Below are 24,870 nucleotides of genomic sequence, written 5' to 3'. Positions count from 1 at the left end.
GTGTTGTTGAATGCCAAGTAATTCCTGGTCTGCTCTTCCATGTTCAATCACAAAATGAAGTCAACAATTGAACAACCACCTGAAGACAGCTCCTCAAAACATTTCCAGCTTCAATGATAGCCAAGATGACCCACCTACTATAAAGATATAGGACTCACATGGAACAGGATTTAGCACCAAAGTACATAAAGTATGCTTTCGCTACCTTACTTGTGCTCAAAAAGCCAGACTGACATTTTGGGAAAAAAAAATCACTTTATTATAAATGATTACTGAACTTTGCAAAATTATAAATAAAAGCAGATTCAATCTATGTTAGTGTGCAACTGAAAAACTGAATCAAAGATCCTAGTGATTTTAAAAGCTAAAGGGTTAAAATACATCTTCAATCTTTATTCATTTGTCCTGTATATTTACATCATCAATATTTCAAACAGATTTTACACATTTTAAACCTGGTTAACATCCAACTGCAACCAAATGTCTACATTTTCATTGTTTGATAATTGTTATGCAAACAATTAAAAATTGACAGCTTAAAAACAAAAATCAAGAAATATTCTATTTCTAATGCTTCTCTTAAAGGCTGAATATTTTGAGCAGTAAGCTCATGGTTTACCAGATAACGCTCATCACAGCAGAGCTGCCATCATTTTGTGAACATGATTGAGTCAGAATAGATACTGTTATACAGCCCAATGTTCAAACTCCGCATTTATTTTTCACAACATTATGACAAACTATCAGTTGCCCAGTACATAGGTTCTTTCATTTGTTAAGGCTTTAATTTAATCCTCAGGGCATATACTTAGTTGGTTACTTTGAACTATAAAATTTACTCAGCAAGTACGTTTTAATCCTGCATCGAAATCCTACTCAAAAAAAATATTGAAGGTGAGTGTTTTTAAAAACTCAATACATTCTTTTGCCTTCTACTTCCTTCCTTTTGTAAATAAAGCCATTCTAAAATATTGGTTGCACCAAAGGTCTTAGCAGATATCCAAATTCACAACCATTAATAGATCAGTTTTCCACCCCACCTCCTGGAAATAGTGTGCGCAGCTGTTTGGCAATATGTACAAAAAGGCTGGAAAATTCTTAAGAGCAAAAAAACCCAACTCTATCCACAATTTCAATCAATGCCTACCAGTTTCATGAAGTGCAACACAATCCAAAATATTACCACTTTATACAACGATGAATTAGAAATTGAATGCTTCAGCTGAAGGTCTTCTTTGTTTAAAAGAATCAGTCTTCCGTGATTAAGAATGTTGTTACAAAAGGTTGCCAAAGAGACAATGGCTACTCTGTTCTGTAGCATGAATTGCATTAGAACCCAAGTCTTGAAGATTTGCAAAAGATTGCAAAACCCACCAAATGATTAACAGGTTATGTTGAAGCATAATAATCTTTTCAAATAGCTTATCATAATTGTTCACAATAATTTGTACACTACATAGCTTATTTTGTCAAGTTGCTAGTTAGTGAATCGGCACATCAACTTACTGCAAAATTATTTGAATAAGTCACTACACAGAAAATTAGGGAAGAAGTTGTCATATTCATTTAAATACAAACTAATAAAATCTTTATTTTACTGTAAAATTCAGGCAACAAATTTCAATGAATTTTACTTCACTAATTAAGACAAGTATATTCTAACTCTTTCACGAATTTGGGAACAGCATATTGGACATGTCTGCACAACAGAACATTCTTTACACGTGACTACATGACCACAGGGTACGAAGGCAATGCAAACATCTCGATCCCAGCAAATTTTGCAACACTTCTCTTCCTTCAGTTTTTTCAACTGCTCCTCGACGTTTGTATCTATGAAGTGATAGATTTATTGAAATAGTGTTGAAACAGGTTTTGATGTTAAACTTAGTTAACATATCCATGCTTCTAAAAACAAAACAATGTCAAATTTTGCAAGTAGAATGCCAAAATTATATCCAAAAGAGTCAGGAATTTTTGGTTTAAAACCAGACTCAAAACTAACATACATAGTTAGTCATAATGTATTTCCTTTTAAGGTCAAACATTTCAGGTTAAGTCAATACACAAGATTGCCTATGAGACACCTCAAAATGCTTCGTTTACCTGAAGCATGAGCTGTTGCACTGCACTGTGAACAAAGGCAATCTCAAACTTTAGCACTCAGAGGTCATGGCTGCTAAGGATTGCAATTCATCCCAGGCATCAAGCTTCAGCAAATAATCTTAGTCCTGTCAGGCAATAGAACAGAAAATGCTGGAAATACTCAGCTAGTACCTGCAATCAGAAGCAGTTAAACGCACTGAATAAGAGTCGTGGACCTGAAATGTTAACGTTTGTGACGTAAATGCCACCTGACCTGAATATTTCCAGCATTCTGTTTCAATTCCAGATCTTCAGCATCTGTAAAGTCAGCATGTCTGGCAGCATCTGTGGAGTGGGAAACAGAGTTGACACGGAGCTCATGTACCACTGCTTTGGAACTCGAGCAGTCATACGGGAGCCAAAATATTAACTATGTTTCTCTCTTCACACATACCAACTGTTTCCAGCATTTTGCTAATGCATTTATATTCTGTAGGAGCGTACATATCTTGGGTCTTTGGGCTGCAAAAGCATTCCGGGATGACAAGTTAAAATTCATCTTATTGAATACACGTGTCAGGTGCTAATATTAACTGATCTTGGATGTTATGATTTAAGGTCAAGATTAATGAAGCAACAGTACAAAAAGTACTTTCAAGCCTCAAGAGCAACAACATTGACAACAAAACAAAACTAGTGAGCAAGCACAAATAAGAAAGTTTTTGATCCAGGGCTCTGGAGCTTGTACTATGTTGTCTGCGTACTGGACACAACTGATATCTAGCATGGTTAGATGCGGAGCAACCTATGTTCTATTCTTTAAGAATTCACCAGAGATAAATGTCTCCCAGTCAATTGATAACTGAATGTAATTGAAGTTATTAACTTGCTGTTTAATGCAAGACAGTTTGAGACTCAGAATTCATACCTACAAAGACCTGAATTGGGACTGCTCAAAACACAAGGCAAACAGAATGTGTACATTCAGACAGAGAAAATTTTCATCCTGTGAATTTACAGCTGGTTTTGGAGATAGCCCAAACATGACAATAATCTTAATGCACTGAAGCCCACAAGTATATCCGTTTTAAAATTTTCAGCATTAAGGGAAAGGAATAGATTATGGTGACAGGGTTAGACGAACTGAATAGAAAGAGCCTCCTCTGGAGCACAGACACATTTACCATTGAACTGAACAGCCCTGTGTTTTAAATTATCTGTAATTAATTTAGGTTCAAAAAAAAAAGCAATCTTTCCTCAAACTAAGGGAACATTTGTTGCGAGAGGAGGGGCAGGGGATAGCACTGCATCATTACCTTCCTTCGGTTCCTTATGTTCCTGAACTTGTGTTTTTCTTTCAGCTTCCACCAGATCTGTAACCAGCGTTTCAACGGACTTGTAGGTATCATGGGTCGATCGCAGTTTCTTTTTCACTAGTTCTGTAATTAGCGAGTTGTCAAATCCCATCTCAAGAGCACCTTGAACAACTGGGGATTGCATTAAGGTACTTTCTGAAAATACAAACATACAAGACAGTGGAGAAATAACAAACAGGAGAAAAAAATTAAACATTTAACCAGATAATCAAGCAAAGATTGTAATAGCAATCAGTACTAATAAATAATGGATTAATGGATGGTCAATACCTGCATGTTTGCAAGGCATTTCACAAAATTTGAATGTCAGCAAAAGACTAACCAGATTCTGATAAACGTGCAGGACTGTCTTGAGGAAGTGCTTCAGTCTGAAACAAAATATATGGTGGATAAACTCTTCACATATGTTAATTTCCACACCAAGTTTTTTTTAAAATACATTCAAACATGAGAACTTGTAACATTGTTACCAGAAACTACCCAATGTTGATACCCTAATTAGAGATCAAACAAAAGGAACAGGCCACATGTGGAAAACAAGTCCTGCTAATTTTCAGTCCTTTTAACACGTATGAAACTAAGTAAAAGGTTAATCTCACATACAAATGTCGGAACTCCCAGACTTGCCATCAACTCAGGCTGGAACTTCCAAAATTCTAATAACGCAAAGCTCTGTGATTCTGCTTTAGACACACGTGCACGTTGGGGCTTGGCACCTGGCACCCAACAGTCAAATTTCTGCTCTACTAAAAAGCCTGGAGAATATATCTAAACCGAGTGATTTGGCCAAGTGGAATCTCCGACAGTGACGTGTGTGGTTAAGTTGGTGGAATTGCTGAAGCTATTTAAGAGTTGCTTCCTTAATTTAAGAACACTCCATTCAGTTAAATGTTTTTGGGAAGTTAGAAGTGATGTTCAAAGCTGCACAAGGTAAGTTGCAGCGTTTAATAATCTTGTATTCACAGAGCACTTTAGAACTGCAGGTGATCTGAAAGTTCTTTTGGAAAAAGTAGTCACTGTCATGATGTAGGAAACATGCTAATTTGCACATGGCAAAATCCTGCAGTCGCGTGATAACAACCAGATAATCTATTTTTCTGGTATTGGTTAATAAATATTGGCCAAGATGCCACAGATAAAATGCATTTTCTATATACACACACCCACTGGAGGGCAGATGGGGCCTTGGTTTAAGGATCTGAAACATGGTACATGAAAAGTGCTCTCAACTAGCCTAGATAATTTGCTCTAGTTTTTGGAATGGACTCAATGCAGAATTTCCTGACTCAAATGTGTTTATAACCAGTTGAGATCCAAGCAGTACGTTACAAAAACAAACTGAGACTGACACCATAAGCTTAAAAGGAAGAGCCTTAACCAGATGAATAGTTGAGGGTGGCATGGCTTCACAGCTCCAGGAATCTGGGTTCAATTCCTGGCTTGGGTCACTGTCTGTGTGGAGTTTGCACATTTCTCCCAGTGTCTGCATGTGTTTCCTCCCACAGTTCAAAGATGTGCTGGTTAGGTTGATCAGCCATGCTAAATTACCCCCTCATGTCCAGAGAGCTGAAGGTTAAAGGAATTAGTGAAGTCAATGTGTGGGGTTATGGGGATGAGGCCTGGGTGGGATTGTTGTCACTGCATACTCGATGGACCTCCTTCTGCACTGTAGGGATTCTAAGAGCAGCAAACTTGGGCCCTACAGACAATGTGCCATTGCTTGAAATCCTGGCTAATCCTGGGCTTGCATTCTGCTTTGCCATGCAATCTCCATTTTCTTCAAGTCTAAAAGTCAATCCATGGCAGGCCTGGATACATGCAACAAAGAATCAAGAACACCCTAGAATAAGGGCTTTCAACAATTCCCCATATTGCAGGGTGACATTCTCACACTAGTTCCAAATGACTGGTCCTGTATCTTGATCATGTGCCCCCATGGTCCAGATTCCCCATGATGTGGAGATGCCAGCGTTGGACTGGATTAGTCTAGACTTGAATAGCAGGTTAGTTGTAAAGACTCGCATTCTAATCAGTAATCTGTAAACTGTCTGTGCTGTTATATGCTCTGGAGGTCAGAACTCTCCATTCACTTGACGGAGCAAACCCCGAAAGCTTGTGAGTTTACTATCAAATAAATTGGTTGGACTTTAACCTTGTGTTGTCAGACTTCTTACCAGATTCCCCAGCCAGGAGAAACAACCCTTCATCCCCACCCAATCAAGCCTGGTCAGAAATGGAATCTTTCATGTAGAACTAAGATCACCTCATTCTTCCAAACTCAAAATTTTCAAACACCACAAAGTAGCACAGCACAGGAACAGGCCCTTTGGCCCTTGAAGCCAATGTGGATCATGATGCGTTAACTAAGAGAAAACCTTTTGCCCTTACTCGGTCTGTATTCCTCTATTCACATACCCATCCAGATGCCTCTTAAACGCTGCTAATATGCTTGCTTCCATCACCACCTCCGCCAGCACGGTCCAAGCATCCACCACTGAAAAAACACTCTTCCCCTCCCTTCTCTTGCAATTCTACACCCCCCCCCCCCCGCCCCCAGACACACACACACACAACCGTGTTTAAACTTCCCCCCTTTCACCTTGAACCTTTCCCCCTTGTAACTGACACCACCACTCTGGAAAAAGCCTCTGCTTCTCATACCTTTGTAAACCTCTATCAGGCCTCCCCTCAGCCTCCATCTTTCCAGTCAAAACAATCCCAGTTGTTCAACCTCTCCTCAGTCAACAGCCTCAAGACCAAGCAACATACTGAATGAAGCTTCTTTGCACTCTCTCAAAGCTTCCACATCCTACTGGCAGCGTGGCAACCAGAACTGTATGCAATTCTCCAAATGTGGCCAAAGCAAGGTTTTATATTACTGCAACATGATTTCCCAATTCTTGTACTCAGTGGCCCAGCTGATTAAGGCAAGCATGCCATATGCCTTCTAAATCACCTTGGCCACCTGTGTTGCCACTTTTAGGAAAGTGAACCCACAAGCTCAGATCCCTGTGTTCATGTTCCTACAGATTCTGCCATTTACAGTATAATTCACACCCAAGCTTCATCCTCCAAAAATCACCTCACATTTGTCCAGATTAAACTCCATCTACCATTTCTGTGCCCAAGTCTCCAATGCACCTATGTCCTGTTGTATTCTGTAACAATTACTGAGATCATCAGCAACCATATCCTTTTTTTAGGTCAAATCTATTGAACCTCTATCATAGGACAACCCTCTCATCCCAGAAATTATGCTTGTTATGCTTTGCAGCTACCCATACCCTTCCTTCAACAAGGAGACCAAAACTGTGCACTATACTCCAGTTGTGGTCTCACATTCTGTACAATGACTCGCTTACAGTGCTCCAGGCACCTTGCAATTAAGGTTAATATGTCACGACTTCTTAATGTAGGTGCATACTGTGCTTCTGGTACCAGGTCACCCAGATCTCTCAGAACAGCAGAAACCACTTAAAAGATCTTCTACTACTTGGTTCTTCCAATCTCCTAGCTCTCATGATAGTCCATCTGAGACTTCAATGCCCAATCATTTAACCTACCCAAACCCAAAGTCCTTTGCAGCCAGTATTCTCCTCAGCTTACTGTCTCATTTAGATGGAGTCATGTATTCAAGTTGGTTAATAATAAAACTAGGCCACAAAGTGAATGGCTGCATAGAAAATCCACAAGCAGTGTGCTGAATATAGGTATGGCCACTATGTTGTCATGTGCTCAAATTAGTGATGGGCTCATGGCTGACAATCCTCTTCGTCGGAGATGATTTTGGAATTGATGCCCAATCGAAACTTCACTACTGCAATTATTGCTAGAAGAATGAATGTGCAGGCCTCAAACCTTTTCTCCCATTTAGTTAGGCTATGACTCATCTGCATCTTGGTTTCGTATCCCTCAATGCCCTTTCTGAACAGAAGTCCAGAGAAAAGCCTCAAAGTTTAATTCTTGGCCAGAAGCACAGCTACATAGACACAAGGACAGTAGTCCATTTGCTTGACAGTAGCATAGATCTTGGGGTGACCTGATGGTCTAAAATATTCCAAAGCTGGTTAGCATTCCTATTGATTATTTCAGTTCAGCAGATTGTAGAGCACCAGAAGACACAAAAGTGGAAATAGTCTGGATGTCAGGTTATGATGCTTTTCCCCAAGTAGACAGCCTCTGGAAACATTGTCAGCTGGTGTGGCATGGGTGGTGGTGGTGGTTTTCAAGAGGGAGCTGAACTGGTTCTTAACTGGATCAGAGGTCTGATCAAATGGAAGGCAAGTGCCTTTATAGATAAAATTTGATCAAGTTCATCAACCTGAGCCAAAAACTTTCCAAGAGTATTTTGCCTTTCAGATTTCAGGGCTCAAGGGAGTAGCAAGTGTTTATTCCGGACAATTTGGCCATCATGTTGTGCAGACTGGAAGGGTCAGACAATTTCATATGTTCATCTCCAGCAGGTAACAAGTTGGCTGGAGCTCTGAGTCAATAATGAAGCAAGGACATTTGACCCTCATCTCAAACTAAGTCTGAATGAGAAATATAGTGACTTCTTTTGTGAGAATTACACCTCTATCACTATGCAGCTGACTGCAGTGTCCTTTACTAGAATTTCCAACATGGAGCTGAAGTGATGTTACCAAGCTGTAAAATATACAACAAAGTAACAATTGGCACATGCACAGGGTAAAAGAAGATTAAAAAAGTAGTTTTAAAAATCCGCTGATTAATCAGTTAACAGCTCATCACATGAAATTTTTCAGGCTCAGTTTGGTTCAAATTGTATCAATCACTACTGTTAAAAATCGCAATTACACCAAACTATTACCACGACCTACCACCACATGTTGACATTCTCAACGATTTCCAGACTGCTGGCTCTGTGAGGGGGCAGAGGGTGGGGAGCACTGCAGCACAGGCTATGCAAAATTCCAACAGTGAATTAATATATGCTGAATCTTCAGTTATGTCAGTCAGTCATTACCACTGAGGGCAAATGATAAAGGGCATTTCATTCACATTCATCAACCCAAAATAGTTTGCCATGCAACAGCAATTGGTGTGGTCAAGATGTTGCATAAATAGCAGTTAAAAATGAACATGATTGATTTATACATCCCAAGACCCACTTGGGGTTCTTACGTTCAACATTTGAACAATTAAAATAAACAAATCAAGAATTTTGCTATATCACTGAATTCTACTAAGTTTACCTTTACTTCTTAGTGTCACAAGTAGGCTTATATTAACACTGCAATGAAGTTATTGTGAAAAATCCTCTAGTTGCCACACTCTGGCGCCTGTTTGGGTACACCGAGGGAGAATTTGGATGACCAATCCACCGAACCAGCATGTCTTTTGAACTGTGGGAGGAAACCAGAGCATCCAGGAGGAAACCCACGCAGACATGTGCAACTCCACAGACAGTGACTGAAGCCAGGAATTGAACCCAGATCCCTGGCACAATGCCACCCCTGATGACTGTTTCACACAAGAAAAGCACAAATATTTCAAGAGTGGAGCTTACGGTAGCAATGGAGTGCAATTTCTTCAACTGAACATCATTGACAAAGTCGTGGCCTTTCTGTTGAGTTAGGAACGCACACCTATTTAGACAACAGTAGGAGTTATTTTCCAGGAATTTCCCTCAACATATTCATGTTTCAGCTGGACTCAAACATTAGATAGAAAGCGTCTAGTCTTTTTCACAATTTCTTTTACATTAAAAGCTGAAATAATGGCCCAAATCATCCCTTGGGAAAGGGAACCCTATTTCTGTGGCCTAGTCAGGGTCAGAAAAACCTCACTTACCATTCTCAGATGCTGAGATATTTGATAATGCAAAAACTTTTGAATCTGACTCAGTGCTAGCAATTACAGACACCAACGAATAGAAGCCTTGCAGAACCCATGCCCCTTTTTACAGCAGCTGAAGGCATCTTCTAGGGAATAAAGAGTTTAAATGCCTGAAGCTTTTTTAAAATGCCACAGGAAGGAGGCAAAGCAAAAAGACTGGCTAAGGTAGTGAAACTGGATCAGGTCAGAGTGGGGTGTCAGTTATATGGTTTCACAATTACACAAGCATTTTTCTGTCCAATAGTTCCTAGGTAACTTCCCAAATAAGCAATTTTGAACCGCATCACTGAGTCTAATTCATAACTCAAAACTTTTCAGAGGGTGTAAGGAAATTGCTCATTAGAAGTTCAAACTTGCCATGCAATTCCCACTTAGTCATTTCGTTGGGACCTCCAAAAAGGGATCCCATAATGCACCCTGAGGGATACGTTTCGTCTCTGATGATAGAGATTGGAAGATCTGGGTCAATGTCCCGCATGGTCATGAAACCATCACCTGAACGCAAACGCAATGAGATCTGAAATTCAAAAATCCTGTGCACAAGGTGCCCCCAGAGGGAAAACAATTTCCATTCAGAAGAAACACGTACACAAAGTGCAAACTTCCAGTTCAGATCTGGTGGCACTGCAAACAACAACTTGTTTTGTGGCTGCACGTTATGTGTTTTGCAAAGCCGGAGATTAGAGAATAGTAAATAAAATGGGAACAGGTGTAGGCTACTAATGCTCATTAACCTAAAACAGCAAAAACTCAGGAACAAATCACTAATGTAAATCATTTAAAGCAGTTTGCCTTTTACCCTGGAAACCATGTTGCATGCTGCTCCCAAGCTTCATCACAAGATTCCCAATTTTTGAGACCTCCATCACAGTGAAAGCACTTCACATTGTCCTCTTCACCTGAAATTTAAGTCAAAATTCATCATTTTTCACACTTACAGACACAGTTGCTAAATGTTGTTGAAATATAAAAGGCTTGAGCAAATTACTTATATAATTGTATCACACTTTTCTTGTGAACAGACTCCTCAGGAGCAAGTACACCAATGTGCCCATGACTCAGCCATAGCGACCAGCATAATAACAGTTCACTGCTCCATCTATAGGCCACCCGATCGACTGACCACAAACATTGCATCACAGGGTTGCTGATTCCGCTGTATTAAACAAAATAGTCATGGCCTTCATCAAAACATACTGCACACGTCGACATGAACACAGCCCCCCACCCCCTCTGAAGCAGTGGGAGTGAGGTAAACTTTCCTGCCAACTAATTTAAACATTATGCTGACTAAAATTTGTAAAATGTGGGTTCACTAAGAAATCAGTTGACATTACAGATGTAATTTCCCCAAGGGAAATTTCACAACAGTCCAACACACACACAGAATTTTCCACTGATACACTAAAAACTTAGCCTACTGTAGGAGCAACTAAATTAAGTTACAAACAAGGAAAAAAAAATTGTCTTCATTTACTTTATAGCATATTAGCCGTTTTCCAATCTTCTGGCACTTCCCTGGAATCCAGCGACGTTTGGAAAATAACCACCAAGGCATCCACTATCACCTCCGCCATTTCTTTCAGAACCCTCGGATGCATTCCATCCAGTCCTGGGGACTTGTCCACAATCAGTCCCTCCAGTCTGTCGAGCACTGCCCCTCTAGTAACAATAATGTCATTGAGACCCTCCAGTCCTACCACCTTTCCATCGCTAACACCCGGCAAATTATTCACGTCCTCCTCCGTGAAGACCGAAACAAAAAAGTTAGTCGAGACCTCAGCCGTTTCCCCATCCCCTACCACTAAGTCCCCCCCTCATCCTCTAAGGGTCCAACGTTCACCCTAGCCAGCCTCTTCCTTTTTACATATTTATAAAAACTCTTGCTATCTTTTTTATATTAAGCGCTAGCCCAGCTTCATAGTTTCTCCTACCCTTCTTTATCAACTTCTTTGTCAATCTTGGTTGACATTTAAACCTCTCCCAATCCTCTTCTCACCCACTACTCTTAGCTACTCTAAAATCCTCCGCTTTTAATTTAACACTTTCCTTCACCTCCTTCGTTATCCACGGCTTATTACCTCTCCTCCTACGGTCCTTTTTAACCATCGGAATAAATTTCTGCTGAGCACCAAGAAAGATCTCCTTAAAGATCCTCCACTGCTCCTCAGCAGACCTACCTTCCAACGCGCTCCCCCAGTCAACATTCGCCAATTCTTCACTCATCCTACCGTACTCCCCTCTGTTCAAACAAAGGGCGTGTGTCCGGGAACCCACTTTCTCCTCCTCCATCTGCACCAGAAACTCCACCATACAATGGTCACTCTCCCCAAGAGGATCCTTCACCACAAGGTCCCTAATTCTACCCACCTCATTGCATAACACCAGATCCAAGATAGCTCGCTCGTTGTAGGTAAAATGTTAGAATCGTCATCAAGGAGGAAATAGCGAGGCATCTTGAGGGGAATTGCTTGATAGAGCAGACGCAGCACGGTTTTGTTAAGGGGAAGTCTTGTCTGACAAATTTATTGGAGTTCTATGAGGATGTGTCTAGGGCAGTGGATAGAGGAGAGCCGGTGGATGTGGTCTTTCTTGATTTTCAGAAGGCGTTTGACAAGGTACCTCAAGAGGTTATTGCAGATGGTAAGGGGGCATGGAGTTGGGGGTAGGGTGTTAGCGTGGATAGAGGATTGGTTGTCAAATAGGAGGCAGAGAGTGGGGGTCAATGGGTGCTATTTGGATTGGCGGTTGGTGACCAGTGGAGTGCCCCAGGGGTCGGTGCAGGGGCCTCAGCTATTTACCATTTATATAGATGATCTGGAGGAGGGAACCAAGTGTATGGTGTCGAAATTTGCTGATGACACCAAGATTGGTGGAATGGCAAATTGTGCGGAGGGTGTGGAGAGTCTGCAGAAGGATCTAGATAGGCTGGGCGAATGGGCCAGGAATTGGCATATGGAATTTAATGTTGGCAAGTGCGAGGTGGTCCACTTTGGTAGGAATAATGGTAGGAAGGACCATTACTTACGTGGCGAAAAACTGCAGCAGGCGACGGTGCAGAGGGACCTCGGGGTCCTTGTGCATGAGTCGCAAAAACCCAGCCTGCAGGTGCAGCAGGTGGTCAGGAAGGCTAATGGGATGCTGGCCTTCATAGCGAGGGGGATTGAATATAAAAGTAGGGAGGTCTTGCTGCAGCTGTATAGGGCATTGGTGAGGCTGCAGCTGGAGTACTGTGTGCAGTTTTGGTCGCCGTACTCACGCAAGGATATTTTGGCCTTGGAGGGAGTGCAGAGGAGGTTTACCATGCTGATACCGGAGTTGAGGGGGTTGAGCTATGAGGAGAGGCTGAATAAACTAGGCTTGTACTCGTTAGAGTTTAGAAGAATGAGGGGCGATCTCATTGAGACATACAAGATGATGAATGGGATGGATAGGATAGAGGTGGAGAGACTCTTCCCGCTCAGAAAGGACAGTAGGACTAGGGGGCACAGCCTCAAGATAAGGGGGGCAGTTTAGAACGGAGTTGAGGAGGAACTTCTGCACTCAAAGGGTGGTGAATCTCTGGAATTCTCTGCCCGTTGAAGTGGTGGCAGCTGCCTCGCTAAATATTTTTAAGACGCGGGTTGATGGGTTTTTGATAAGCGAGGGGATTAAGGGTTATGGGGAGAGGGCGGGAATGTGGAATTGAGCCACGACAGATCAGCCATGATCTTATTGAATGGCGGGGCAGGCTCGAAGGGCTAGATGGCCTACTCCTGCTCCTATTTATGTTCTTATACTTGCAGAAACATTCAGCCACATGAACGTGGTCAAGGTTAAAAAAGTCTAACCACAAGTATTGATCAAAGTCCAAACTCAATCTTTTGATGTGAAATCACAGTTTACAGAATCTCATGGGTGATCCCAAGAACACGTTTGGATAATTCCTTGCGAATCTTGTTGAAAGACAAAATATTTGCATGCAGGATACAAAAAAGGGAACAATTGTGGACCAATGCATTGACTTATTGTTTCATTCAGGATCTGTCAATGTTTAAAGAGGATATTGGAGGTCATGTGACAGAAGACAACGACGTCAGCACATGACTGGGCAATAAGGTGGCATATGGAGTGTAATATGCGAACACATTAAGTCATTTACATTGACTGCAAAAATAGAAAAGCAGATTTTTTTGAAAAGGCATGAAATTTCTATGTACTGATAGTCAGAATACTCATACCTGGAACACAAAAGTTAGTTGAGGTATAGCAAGCAATTAAGGTGGCAAATGTTAAGTTGGCCTTGCTGTATAATAAACAAGTGCTGCCATAATTCTAGAGGGCTTTGGCAAGACCATACCTGGAGCATCATGCACAGATTTCGTCCCCATATTTAAAAGGAAGATATGTATTGCCTACAATGCAAGCAACAAAAGATACAGTAGATTGCTCTCTGGGATGAAAGGGGTCTTATAATGACATGGCTAAATTGGATCTTTATTCTCAAAATTTAGATGAATGACAAGTGATTTCACTTAAAATACATTATTATTAAGGAGCTCCATATGGTCAGTACTGAGACATTATTTCCCATGTATGGGTAATTAGAACACGAAGAAGTCTCAACACCAGATTGAAGTCCAAAAGGTTTATATGGCAGCAGTGGCTTTCAGAGTCTCAGGCTCCTTCATCAGGTGAGTGAGGAGTTGTGTTCACAAACAGGTCATATGCAGACACAAACTCAATTTACAAAATAATTGTTGGAATGCGAGTCTTTACAGGTAATCAAGTCTTAAAAGGTACAGAGTGTGAGTGGGAGAGTTAAGCACAGGTTAAAAGCTGTGTATCGTCTCCAGCCAGGACAGTTAGTGAGATTTTGCAAGCCGACCTCCTCAGAAAACAAACACAGGACAGCGGACAGAGTACCCTGTCGTTCAGTACTTCCCCAGAGCACAGAAGCTATGACACCTTCTCCAGAGCCTTCAACATGTCATTGGTGAAGACAAACATCTCGCCAAGGCCATCCCCACACTCCCACTTCTTGCCTTCAAACAACCACACAACCTCAAAACAGACCATTATCTGCAAACTACCCAGCCTTCAGCAGAACAGTGACCATGACACCACACAACCCTGCCACTTCACTTCTGCAAGACATGCTACATCATCTCATGTGGGAACACTATCCACCAGGTACATGGTGCATACTCTTGCAACTCAGAGAACATTATCTACCTAATGCACTCCAGGAAAGGGTGTCCCGAGGCATGGTACATTAGGGAGACCATGCAGACGCTACGACAACAGATGAACGAACACCACTCGACAATCACCAGACAACTAGTGTTGTCTTCCTGTCGGGGAACACTTCAGCAGTCACAGGCATTCAGCCTCTGATCTTCGGGTAAGGTTCTCCAAGGCAGCCTTCACAACACATGACAATGCAGAATCGCTGAGCAGAAACTGATAGCCAAGTTCCGCACACACGAGGACGGCCTCAACCGGGGTCCTGGGTTCATGTCGGACTATCTGTAAACCCCATGACTTGCCTGGGCTTACAAAATCTCTAACTGTCCTGGCTGGAGACAATACACACCTCTAACCTGTGCTTAACCCTCTCCCCACTCACACTGTCTGTACCTTTAACACTTGATTACCTGTAAAGAATCACATTCCAACCATTATCTTGTAAATTGAACGTGTGTCTGTGTATGACCTGTTTATGAACACAAGTCCTTACTCACCCGATGGAGGAGCCTGAAACTCAAAGCTCGTGCTGCCAAATAAACCTGTTGGACTTTAACCTGCTGTTGAGACTTCTTACTGTGCTTACACCAGTTCAATGCCAGCATTTCTACACCATGGGTAATTAGAACACAGGGCACAGTCTCAGGATGAGTATATCAATTAGGACTGAGGCAGGGAGGAATTTCTTCACTTAAGTTGGCGAATCTTTGGCATTTTCTATCCCGGAGAGCTGTCTGAGGAAATCAAAGCAGGATAGTGAGGTTAAGGCTGATGGTCACCCATGATCAAATCAAACAGTGGAGCAAGCTCAATTGACTTGACGGCCTCCTGTTATTTCTCATGTTCTAATGAGAATTTCTCATGGAGTGATGCAAACTGGTAGACAACTGAATGCACAGCGACACAGCCACAGCCCCAAGACAGTCAACTGCAATTGGATTAAGTTACCTGCCAAGTGGGAATCTACAATGTATCTTGCCACCTTGAACCTCAGGAAAGTTTAAAAAAAGCCACTTCGCATGTGTTCATTTACATAATTCAGTGTCAGAAACTTGCCATCAATGCCCTTATTGGCCAATATGTGCCTCCAATTCAACATCAATGTAGCTGATTCACAGCAGCCATGTGAGGAAGCTTTGCAAGCCACTCACTTGCACCAAAAATACAAAGAACAGTAGCAATTCAACACCACTATTTTGCAAGGGCAACTAGGAATGGGCAATAAACACCAACAACTGCAGGAACAAGTAATTTTCTTTCAATTAAATGACCATGGTCTCTTGAGGCAGTGGCCTAGTGGTAATGTCACTGGACTTGTAATCCAGAGGTCCAGGATAATACCCAGGATACACAGGTTTAAATCCCAACATGGCAGCTTGTAAGAACTAAATCAAATTAACAAAATCTGGAACTGAAAGCACGTTTTGATAATGGTGACCATGAAACTGGAAGTCAAATGGCATGTGGTAGTGGTAGAAGACAATGTAGTCAGAGAGGCGTGTCCAGTTGCAAAGGGGCATTCCAAAGTTTGTTGCCTGAAAGGATTCTAAACATCTCATAACGAGAGAAATTGGACACCTCAAAATGAAAAAGAAAAATCTGATTCACAAACCTACCCTGGTTTTCTCTGATCACACAGAATGCAAGGTGTTGTCACCCATACTAAAGCATATATTGCAGTAATATTCTACTAACAAGTGTTAGGTTTTTTTTAAGATTTGTTTATGGGGTGTGGGCATTGCTGGCTGGGCCAGCATTTATTGCTCATCTGTAGTTGCCCCTGACAAGCTGGTGATGAGCTGCCTTCTTGAATACTGCTGTCTTCAAGCTACACCCACAGTGCTGTTAGGCATGAAATTTCAGGGTTTTGACCCAGTGACAAAGAAGAAATGGCAATGTATTTCCAAGATGTGGAGGTGCCGGCGTTGGACTGGGGTAAACACAGTGAGAAGTCCGACAACACCAGGTTTAAGTCCAACCAACTTATTTGATAGTTAACTCACAAGCTTTCGGGGTTTGCTGTCACCTGACGAAGGGGCAAACCCCGAAAGCTTGTGAGTTTACTATCAAATAAATTGGTTGGACTTAAACCTGGTGTTGTCAGACTTCTCAATATATTTCCAAGTCAGAATAGTGAGTGGATTTGGAGGGGAACTTCCAGGTACCCATATATCCTCAGCCCTGTGGATGGGAGTGGTGGTCAGTTTGGAAGGTGCTTTCTAAAGAGCCTTGTTGAGTTCCTGCAGTGCATCTTAAAGATGCTACACACTGTTGTCATTGTTCATTGGAAAGTTAATGTTTGTTGAAGCAGTGCCAGTCAAGTGAGTTGCTTTGTCCTGGATGGTGTCAAGCTACATCTGTCCAGGAACCCATCACATTCTTGATCTACCCTGTAGATGATAGAGGAGCTTAGGGGAGTCAGGAGGCAAGTTACTCACTGCAGGAATCCTAGCCTCTGCTCTGGGAACCACAGTTTATTTTCTGGTCAATGGTTATGCCCAGGATTTTGACAGTCTGTCATTTCCTGGTTTCCATCTCTCATCATCTTCAATAGCAGCATGACATATGCAATTTTTCAATTGAAAAGGACTAATTCCCAATTCATGAGAACATTGAAACATAACAGTTGTGGCATCTGTTCCTTCCTTAAAAACCCTGGAATGGAAAACATCTCATCCTGAGGATTTATCATTCGAGTCTCATTATTTTGCTAATTCTGGCAAAACCCCATATCAATTCAATATTGATTTCCCTAAGATGTTTAATATGCTATTCTCCTTCTGAGCGACAAACACTATAGCAGGAGTAATGATTGAATATGTTTGCCATTTTTGTACTTTCACTGATTAAGTGTAATGGGTATTTCTAACTGCAAGAAATGGACAGTAAATGAAAATAATTGTTTTATTCAGCTCATCCATCTGAACTATACTTAATACTTAGAACTTCAAGAGATTTACAATACCTGTGCTGTAAAATCCAGCTCTTGCAAGATTGCTAGCATTAACTGCAAAGCGTTCGGGGCTTTTGAAAGTCTGAAGCCGTGATTCATACGTTTGCTTGTCTGGGTGTTTGGGCAGACAAAAAACATGTGCTTCTGCTTCACCATTTAAAGGCAGATTAACATCTGTCCAGCTGCAATTCGGATCCAATGGTACATTTCCAACAGAATGTCCTAAAATAAAAGCACACATAGGAAAATGTCTCTTGTGCTCTGACATTGCTCGATCTCCAGGTTCCCAATTTTTCATCAAACCACCACAACAAAAGCACCGTACTTGGTCATCTTTGTTTATGTAATAAAGCCCTGCTTTGGCAAGTTCCTTTGGAGTAACAATGGCATAACTAGGCCAGGTGGTGAAGGTTTTGAGTCTGGCTTCTTCACTGCACATTGCAAGATTCTTGGGTCGTAGATGTGACATATCTTCAATGCTTCTACTTCTCACAGGATCGCTGAAAGGTTGCCGATGATACTGGCAATCACCATTCAATTGGTTGCAAGGGCCATTCTCTGAAGAGTGATGATGAGCCACTTGCTCAGAGTTTATACGGCCGTGAAGTACAAGTGGAAGTCTGGAGCTTGCTATTTGTTCATTCATGCGTGTACCATTAATAAATGGACAAGCAGGGAACAGCTGCCTGTGTTTGCTTACAGCTGAATCCCCATGTTGCCAGTTTTCCACTACCCCACCACAGCTGAAACATTTCACCTGGTCTTTGACACCAGTATAAAAGAAACCTGCTCTGGCCAATGTTGCTTCAGACACTGGCACATCAGATGGAAAGTTGACAAATGTTCCAAGTCTATAGATTTCATTTGAGAGATCTTGTTTACAATCTGTGGTAATATCCATATCAGAGAACAAATATCCCAACTGAGTGCTTACACAACTACAGGTTCTTGGATATTTTTGGTATTTGGGTGTCTTTTCACTATAATGGAATGAAAAACCAACTTCTTTCTGCTGAAATTCCAGTGCACCTGTAAAAAAAAACAAAAAACTTCAATTACAAATCTTTTCCCAATTCAATCCGATGCAACTGCTAACTAAAACCAGTCAAAATGGGCATCAGTCTCAATTTTACCTCGATCAAATATGCATTTTGCAGTCAATTAAAAATACTATCCAATTGCAAGAAAACATTTTGCAATAAATTAGCACTCGGAGCCCAAGTTCTCCAAATACTCGGTTCAGATTCATTTATATCTCTAACACATCCACAATAAAAATGACCAGCAGTTGAGAAGTACAAACAAATTAAAACAGCTAAAGTATATAAAAAATCATTAATTGCACACAATTTTGTTATCTATTGAAACAGTTTTAAAGAAACTGTAAAAGAAATTTCAAAGTAATCTTTCTCTTGTAGGTAAAAATCCATCTTGTACCACTGTACATCTCCATGGAACAGCCATCTAGTAGAGAGCAGTACCTGGCTTTTTACTTCAATCCTGCACATTGGAACATTCAATTGCAAGCTATTTTACTCAATCATTCTAAAGACAGTAGAGTTGTGGATCACGGGATAAAATTTTAGGGTCACAAGCTGAGGCACCAATGGCTACCATGAAGTTCAGACCAATTTTGGGATAGCTATGGGGACTTCTTTTTTTTAATCTGGTGGGCACAGCCTAATGAACAGCACTCTTGAGGCACGATGGGTGCCAGTAAAAAGTGAAAAGGTAAGCACTCACTGTGATACTTGAATTAGACAAATATTTAGAGAAGGAATTTGCAATTTCCAAAAAAGTCCATCAGCAAGCACAAAGCGTGTCAGCCAAGAAGATGGCGACTGTCTGTTTCCCTTGAGGAAGCAGTGTCCTCTGCCTAAAACACTGAACCTGCCGAAGATTTTTTTCTGAGAAGGCAATCGTGTATAGTATTTGCAGACTACCCATATATTCCTTAAGATAAAGACTCGGCAAACTAACTGGGAGGAGCACATCTTGCCCAGTGGCATACTATTGTGGGAGCTTGGTAAGCTCTCACTATTTTGGCTGCTCTTTTCTCGAGATCGGAAAACCAATTCAACAGAAATTGAATGCTTGTTCCCTCTGGGTTTAAACAGAATTGGCGCAAAATCTGGAATTCAGATGGCCGGAAGTTACAACACTACAGCTGTTCTGTGGCTGTGTGCGTGTGTAAGGTGGGGGTGAAGGGGGTGGTGTTGGGACTTTTCCACTAGAGCTGACATGCTCCGTGATCATGACAAACATCTTCCACATTAAAGGGTCATAACAGAATAAATGATTTGCTCCACTGGTCAAATGAGTCAGTAGCAGACGTGAAGAAACTCATTTAAAGGGGAAATCACAAAAAAAAACTTGGCAGGTTTGAAGGGGAATTCCCTTCCACAAAGTCCTGACATGGAATGAAAAACGGAACTCAAAAGCTGCTTTTAAACACAAATTATTCAAGTGTACAAAATGAAAGTAGAAGTGTGAGTGGTTGACGTGGGGGAGAGGAGAGTAATAAAGAAACGTTGGCACAAACTTGATGGGCTGAAAGGCAGAAAGGGGCAGGAAGAGGCATTTACACTGTCCATGACACCACAAAGTCCAAAGGTATTTGAGGTTAGCATGTGGTGAACAGACAGCCAGGAAACAGGATGTGGCTCAAAGTTTAACAGTGAGATTCACCTTTTCAAATACAAGCCAAAGGTGGGGGACCGCAGGAGACAAAGCTCCTACTGTGCACAGATTGGAAAATCTAAAAATGAGTGGGGAAAAGAAAAGGACCCTTAGCCTACTGGATGATCCAAACTGTAAAGAACCCCATTTCAACATTAAAAGAAAAGGGGGCCTGGAGATTTGGTGAAACGAAACAAAAACGTTAAGTTAGTAGGTTCACGGTTACACCCCTTTGGAGTGCAAGCTGCGAATTCAGGGGCTATCCTCTGGAAATGATAGAGCAAATGATTAATCATCTTTCTCTGCTGAAGAAAAGGCTTTCAAAATTAGACAATGGAGAGATTAAACATTGTGACAGAAGCAGAGCGAGTATAAGTGATTTGAGAAATGAGGGGAAGTATGATGACTCAAAGAACATTTCCCTCCTACCCTCATCACCATTATATTACCAATGATGAATCACCAAAGTAAAAAATTAACAGTTAAAAATAAAAATGGCACAATCATGGCAACTCTCTGTTCAATAGATTAGAATCCTGACAATGCGGAATGAGGCCATTCAGCCCATCAAGTCTGCACTAATGACAATTCCACCCTATCCTCATAACACCATGCATTTACCCTGGGTAATCCCCCTGACACTAAGGGAGAATTCAGCATGGCCAATCAACCTAACCCACACATGTTTGGAGTGTGGGAGGAAACTGAAGCACCTGGAGAAAACCCATGCAGACAGAGAGAGAATGTGCCAACTCTGCACAGACAGCCATCCAAGGCTGGAATCAAACCCAGGTGCACAGCACTATGAGAAAGCAGTGCTAACCACTGTGCCATGTTGCCCATGGGTATCAAAAAACTTGCAACAACCGCTTCACACATACGATACAGATATCAGGGCACTGGTCATTTGAAGGAGGTGAACACCACACCAAAAGATCTCAGAGGTCCAATTTGGTCATAAACCTATGTTTTTCATGAGCAAATAGGGAGTAGACTGTGAAAAAAAAAAACATCAAGACAGAAAAGTTAGCAGAATAGGCATAAAGATGGAAATTGTGAAGAGTGAACTCATACATTTTGGGAGAAATAAAATCCAGAGCATTCACCAATGAAACCAATGCAACAGAATTTTGCCTTGAAGAAAGAGGGAAATAAGTATGAATTCATTCAAAACATTTCACACTACTTCAACTGGACAAACTAGTTTTTGGAATGCAAACATTTTAATGACATGAAAATATTGTGTCATCTCAGTATATATTTACACTCAAAATGAAAATGTCCTTGACCTAAAGTGTTATTTCTTGCTCCACAGACACTGCTCAGCTTACTGCATATTTCCAGCTATGGCCAAAAAAAAAGGGGAACAACAGTTAAGGTAAGAACTGAAATTACTGAAATCTCACTTTGGAATGGAACACACCATTAATAGTCAATGGAAATTATGAAGCATTTTGGCCGTAGATTTGTTCCAATTAGTCAATGATAACACTTTTTTTTTTACACGCTTGCTGACAAATCATGTTTACTATCATTGAATAAGCAGAGGGGTTGGATGAAACATCTTGACAATATTTGTATGGAATACTTCACAGCAAGTCAATGTCAGGACTTCTTCAAAGTAAAACTAGATAAATATCCTAAGCAGAAGCAATGTCAAGACAATGGTATAGCATGCAAAAGGTACTTTTCCTTGTATACCAATACATATGGCAATAATAAAATCAACTCATATCATGGCAATGTTTCCAAATACCTACATTCTCCCCATGTGAAAACTCAAATCAGCAACACTTCTGGACCTAAAGCAATAATAAAGTAAGTGCAATACATAGATGTTCAATGTCCTCAGAATGAGAAGAAACACACACCAAAAGTTCTCAATAAGAAAAAAGTAGCATTCCAAATCTACAACAAATTCATCAGATTTTTGGAAAACGGCAACTTTGGATATTAGCATTGATATTTCAATTTGAGAACAGCACAGGTAATCTATTTACCTTGACATAGCTCGCCAAAATACAAGGGAGTGTGGTGAAAGTTGGAAGTAAAGTAAATTATTTTCAAAACAGATTTAATGAGCAAATAAGCTGAGCATGTATTCTAATAATACTAGGAGCGCAAGTCTTGACATTCCTGAGCAAATGCTTAATTGCCCAATCAACAATCCTGCAGAAAACTCAAATTATCAAAAAGGAACAAAGTACAATGCAATAATGGAATAGATTAGGCAACAACCAGGAATGCCCTCCTCCAGAACAAGGGTGAAATGGTTAAGAAAGGTGCGGCTCTCGGAACAACGCAAGTTTTTGCCTGTTAAATCAGCAAGCCAGTAAATCCGACAATACCGTCGACTGCAAGAAGCCAGCAAGGTCAGTGGCTAAACGGAGAATTTCACAGTAAAGCCAGGAACTCACAGTGAGGGTAAAGACGGTGTCGTTTCCCACAGGACGCAGACCCACTGGGTGTGAAGAATGTGAAGCTGTAAAGAAGGCAGCCTGCGCAGCGCCCCAGCAGCCAGCGCCGCTCCGAGTCACATGAATGAAGCAAATTCCTCAATGGGTCCCACCCCCCACGTCAATCAGCTGAGGGAGGGCAGGGATTGGCTGCCGCTGAGGTGGCTGCCATCTGAAAATGCAAGTTGCATTTTGATAGGGCGCCCTTTCACCCTGGAACGTGGCAATGCCCTTCATGTCATCTCAGTTACCCATGAAGGGCAGTCACTGATTTCGAGCTGAATCCACAAATAACAATGCACTGTTGAGCACTGATGTGGCGACGCTGGCGTTGGACTGGGGTAAACACAATAGGAAGTCTTATAACCCCAGGTTAAAGTCCAACAGGTTTATTTGGTAGCAAACGCCACTAGCTTTCCGAGCGCTTGCTGCTTCTTTGACAGGTGAGTGGGGTCAGCACTCACCTGACCAAGGAGCAGCAAACACTCCAAAAGTTAGTGGATTTTGCTACCAAATAAACCTGTTGGACTTTAACCTGGTGTTGTAAGACTTCTTACTGTTGAGCACTGGCCAGGTCTCTGTATTAGCAACCTTGTTCCAATATAAAACACAAGTTGAAAACTCAAAAACCTCAGTAAATCTGGCAGAATCTGCCAAGAGGAAAAACAAGGTTAGCACATCAGGTATATGACCATGCATCTCAGGGTCAACCTTCCTGACTAACCAAATAAACTAAATCGAATTAACTGAGGGGCAAATTAAAAGGGGCAGCCCCCAAAAAGAAGGAAACCACCCAAAAGTAAAAACGAAATAGGATGGAAATACATCTCAGAGTCCTGGCCAAAATTAATCTTTCAATCAACGGCACAGTGGTTAGCGCTGCTGCGTCACAGCACCAGGAACCGGGTTCAATTCCCAGCTCGGGTCACCGTCTGTGTGGAGTTTGCACATTCTCCCCGTGTGTGCACGGATTTCCTCTGGGTGCTCCAGTTTCCTCTCACAGTCCAAAGATGTGCTGGTGAGTTGGATTGGCCCTGCTAAACTGCCTCTTAGTGTCAGGGGGTCTAGCTGGGGTAAATATGTGAGGTTATGGGGATAGGGTCAGAGTGGGATTGTGGTTGGTGCAGACTTGATGGGCCGAATGGCCTCCTTCTGCACTGTAGGATTTTAAGATTCTATGATTCTATAAAATAGGTCATTGTGCTTTTGTTTCCAGTGATGGACTGGAATCTTTAACTTCATTCCCAAACACCAGAAGAAATATAAAGCAAAATGCTGCAGATCACAGAATTGTTATGGTGCAGAAGAAGGTCATTTGGCCCATTGTCTTCAAATGTGCATTATCACTTTGTACTATTACACTGCCTTTTCCCTATACCTCTGCATATTGTTTCTATTCGAGTTATCATCTGATGCCCTCTTAAATACCTCAGTTGAACTTGTCTCCACCACACTTCCTGTGCATTTCAGACTCCAACCACTCACAATGTGAAAAAGTTTTTTTTCATCACGTTTCATTTTAGGAGGAGGTGATGGCTATTGGTATTATCCAGAAACTCAGCGATAATACCAATAGCCATCACCTCTGGTTTCGAATCCCGCCACAGCAGACAGTGGAATTTGAATTCAATCAAAAAAATCCGGAATTAAAAATCTATTGATGACCATGAAACCATTGTCAATTGTCGTAAAAGCACACCTCGTTCATTAATGTCCTTTAGGAAAGGAAATCTACTGTCCCTCCCAGGTTGGCCGACATGCCACTCCAGGGCCACAGGAATGTAATTGACTCTCAACTGCCCTAGGGGTGGGCAATCCATGTCCTGGTCCCATGAATGAAAAAAAAATGCTTTTTTAGAAAATCGCCTTAAATCTGTGATCTCTTGTTCTTGATTCATTTACAGTGGGAACAGTTTCTTCCCATTTACTCTGTCCAGCCCCTCATGATTCTGAATATCTCAACAAATTTTGTCTTAGCCTTCTTCTCTCCAAGGACAACAGAGTCCAATCCTCTCCAATCTTTTTCTTAAGTTTAAAAAATAGTTTATTTATTATTGTCACAAGTAGGCTTACATTAACACTGCAACGAAGTTACTGTGAAAGTCACTGAGCCACCACACTCAGATGCCTGTTTGGGTACACGGAGAGAAAATTTAGCATGGCCAATGCACCTAACCAGCACGTCTTTCATAATATCGGAGAAAACCAGAGCACCCACAGGAAACCCATGCATGGA

General features: G+C 41.5%; 1 protein-coding gene across 3 annotated transcripts; it reads right to left on the bottom strand.

Annotated features, from left to right (window-relative positions):
* Positions 1-278: 278 nt before the first annotated feature.
* On the bottom strand, positions 279-22,694 carry LOC145342144 (E3 ubiquitin-protein ligase XIAP-like). Of its 3 annotated transcripts, XM_080187414.1 has the most exons (8): positions 22,596-22,694; positions 17,512-18,528; positions 10,120-10,219; positions 8,992-9,070; positions 3,784-3,829; positions 3,402-3,596; positions 2,360-2,430; positions 1,689-1,833 (listed from the first exon to the last, which is right to left on the bottom strand). In XM_080187414.1, exons 2-8 carry the CDS (start codon positions 18,398-18,400, stop codon positions 1,810-1,812), a joined length of 1,404 nt encoding a protein of 467 aa, XP_080043540.1. In that variant the 5' UTR covers positions 18,401-18,528; positions 22,596-22,694; the 3' UTR covers positions 1,689-1,809. The 3 variants fall into 3 exon arrangements, with proteins under 3 accessions (XP_080043538.1, XP_080043539.1, XP_080043540.1); XM_080187412.1 differs by lacking the exon at positions 2,360-2,430 and having other exon boundaries at positions 279-1,833; XM_080187413.1 differs by lacking the exons at positions 2,360-2,430; positions 22,596-22,694 and adding an exon at positions 22,527-22,545 and having other exon boundaries at positions 279-1,833.
* Positions 22,695-24,870: the final 2,176 nt, after the last annotated feature.

Source organism: Carcharhinus amblyrhynchos, chromosome 4, assembly GCF_965287045.1.
Source record: "Carcharhinus amblyrhynchos chromosome 4, sCarAmb.v2.hapA, whole genome shotgun sequence".
In the NCBI taxonomy this organism is placed as follows: domain Eukaryota; kingdom Metazoa; phylum Chordata; class Chondrichthyes; order Carcharhiniformes; family Carcharhinidae; genus Carcharhinus; species Carcharhinus amblyrhynchos.
This window is presented reverse-complemented; position numbering and strand designations above follow the sequence as displayed.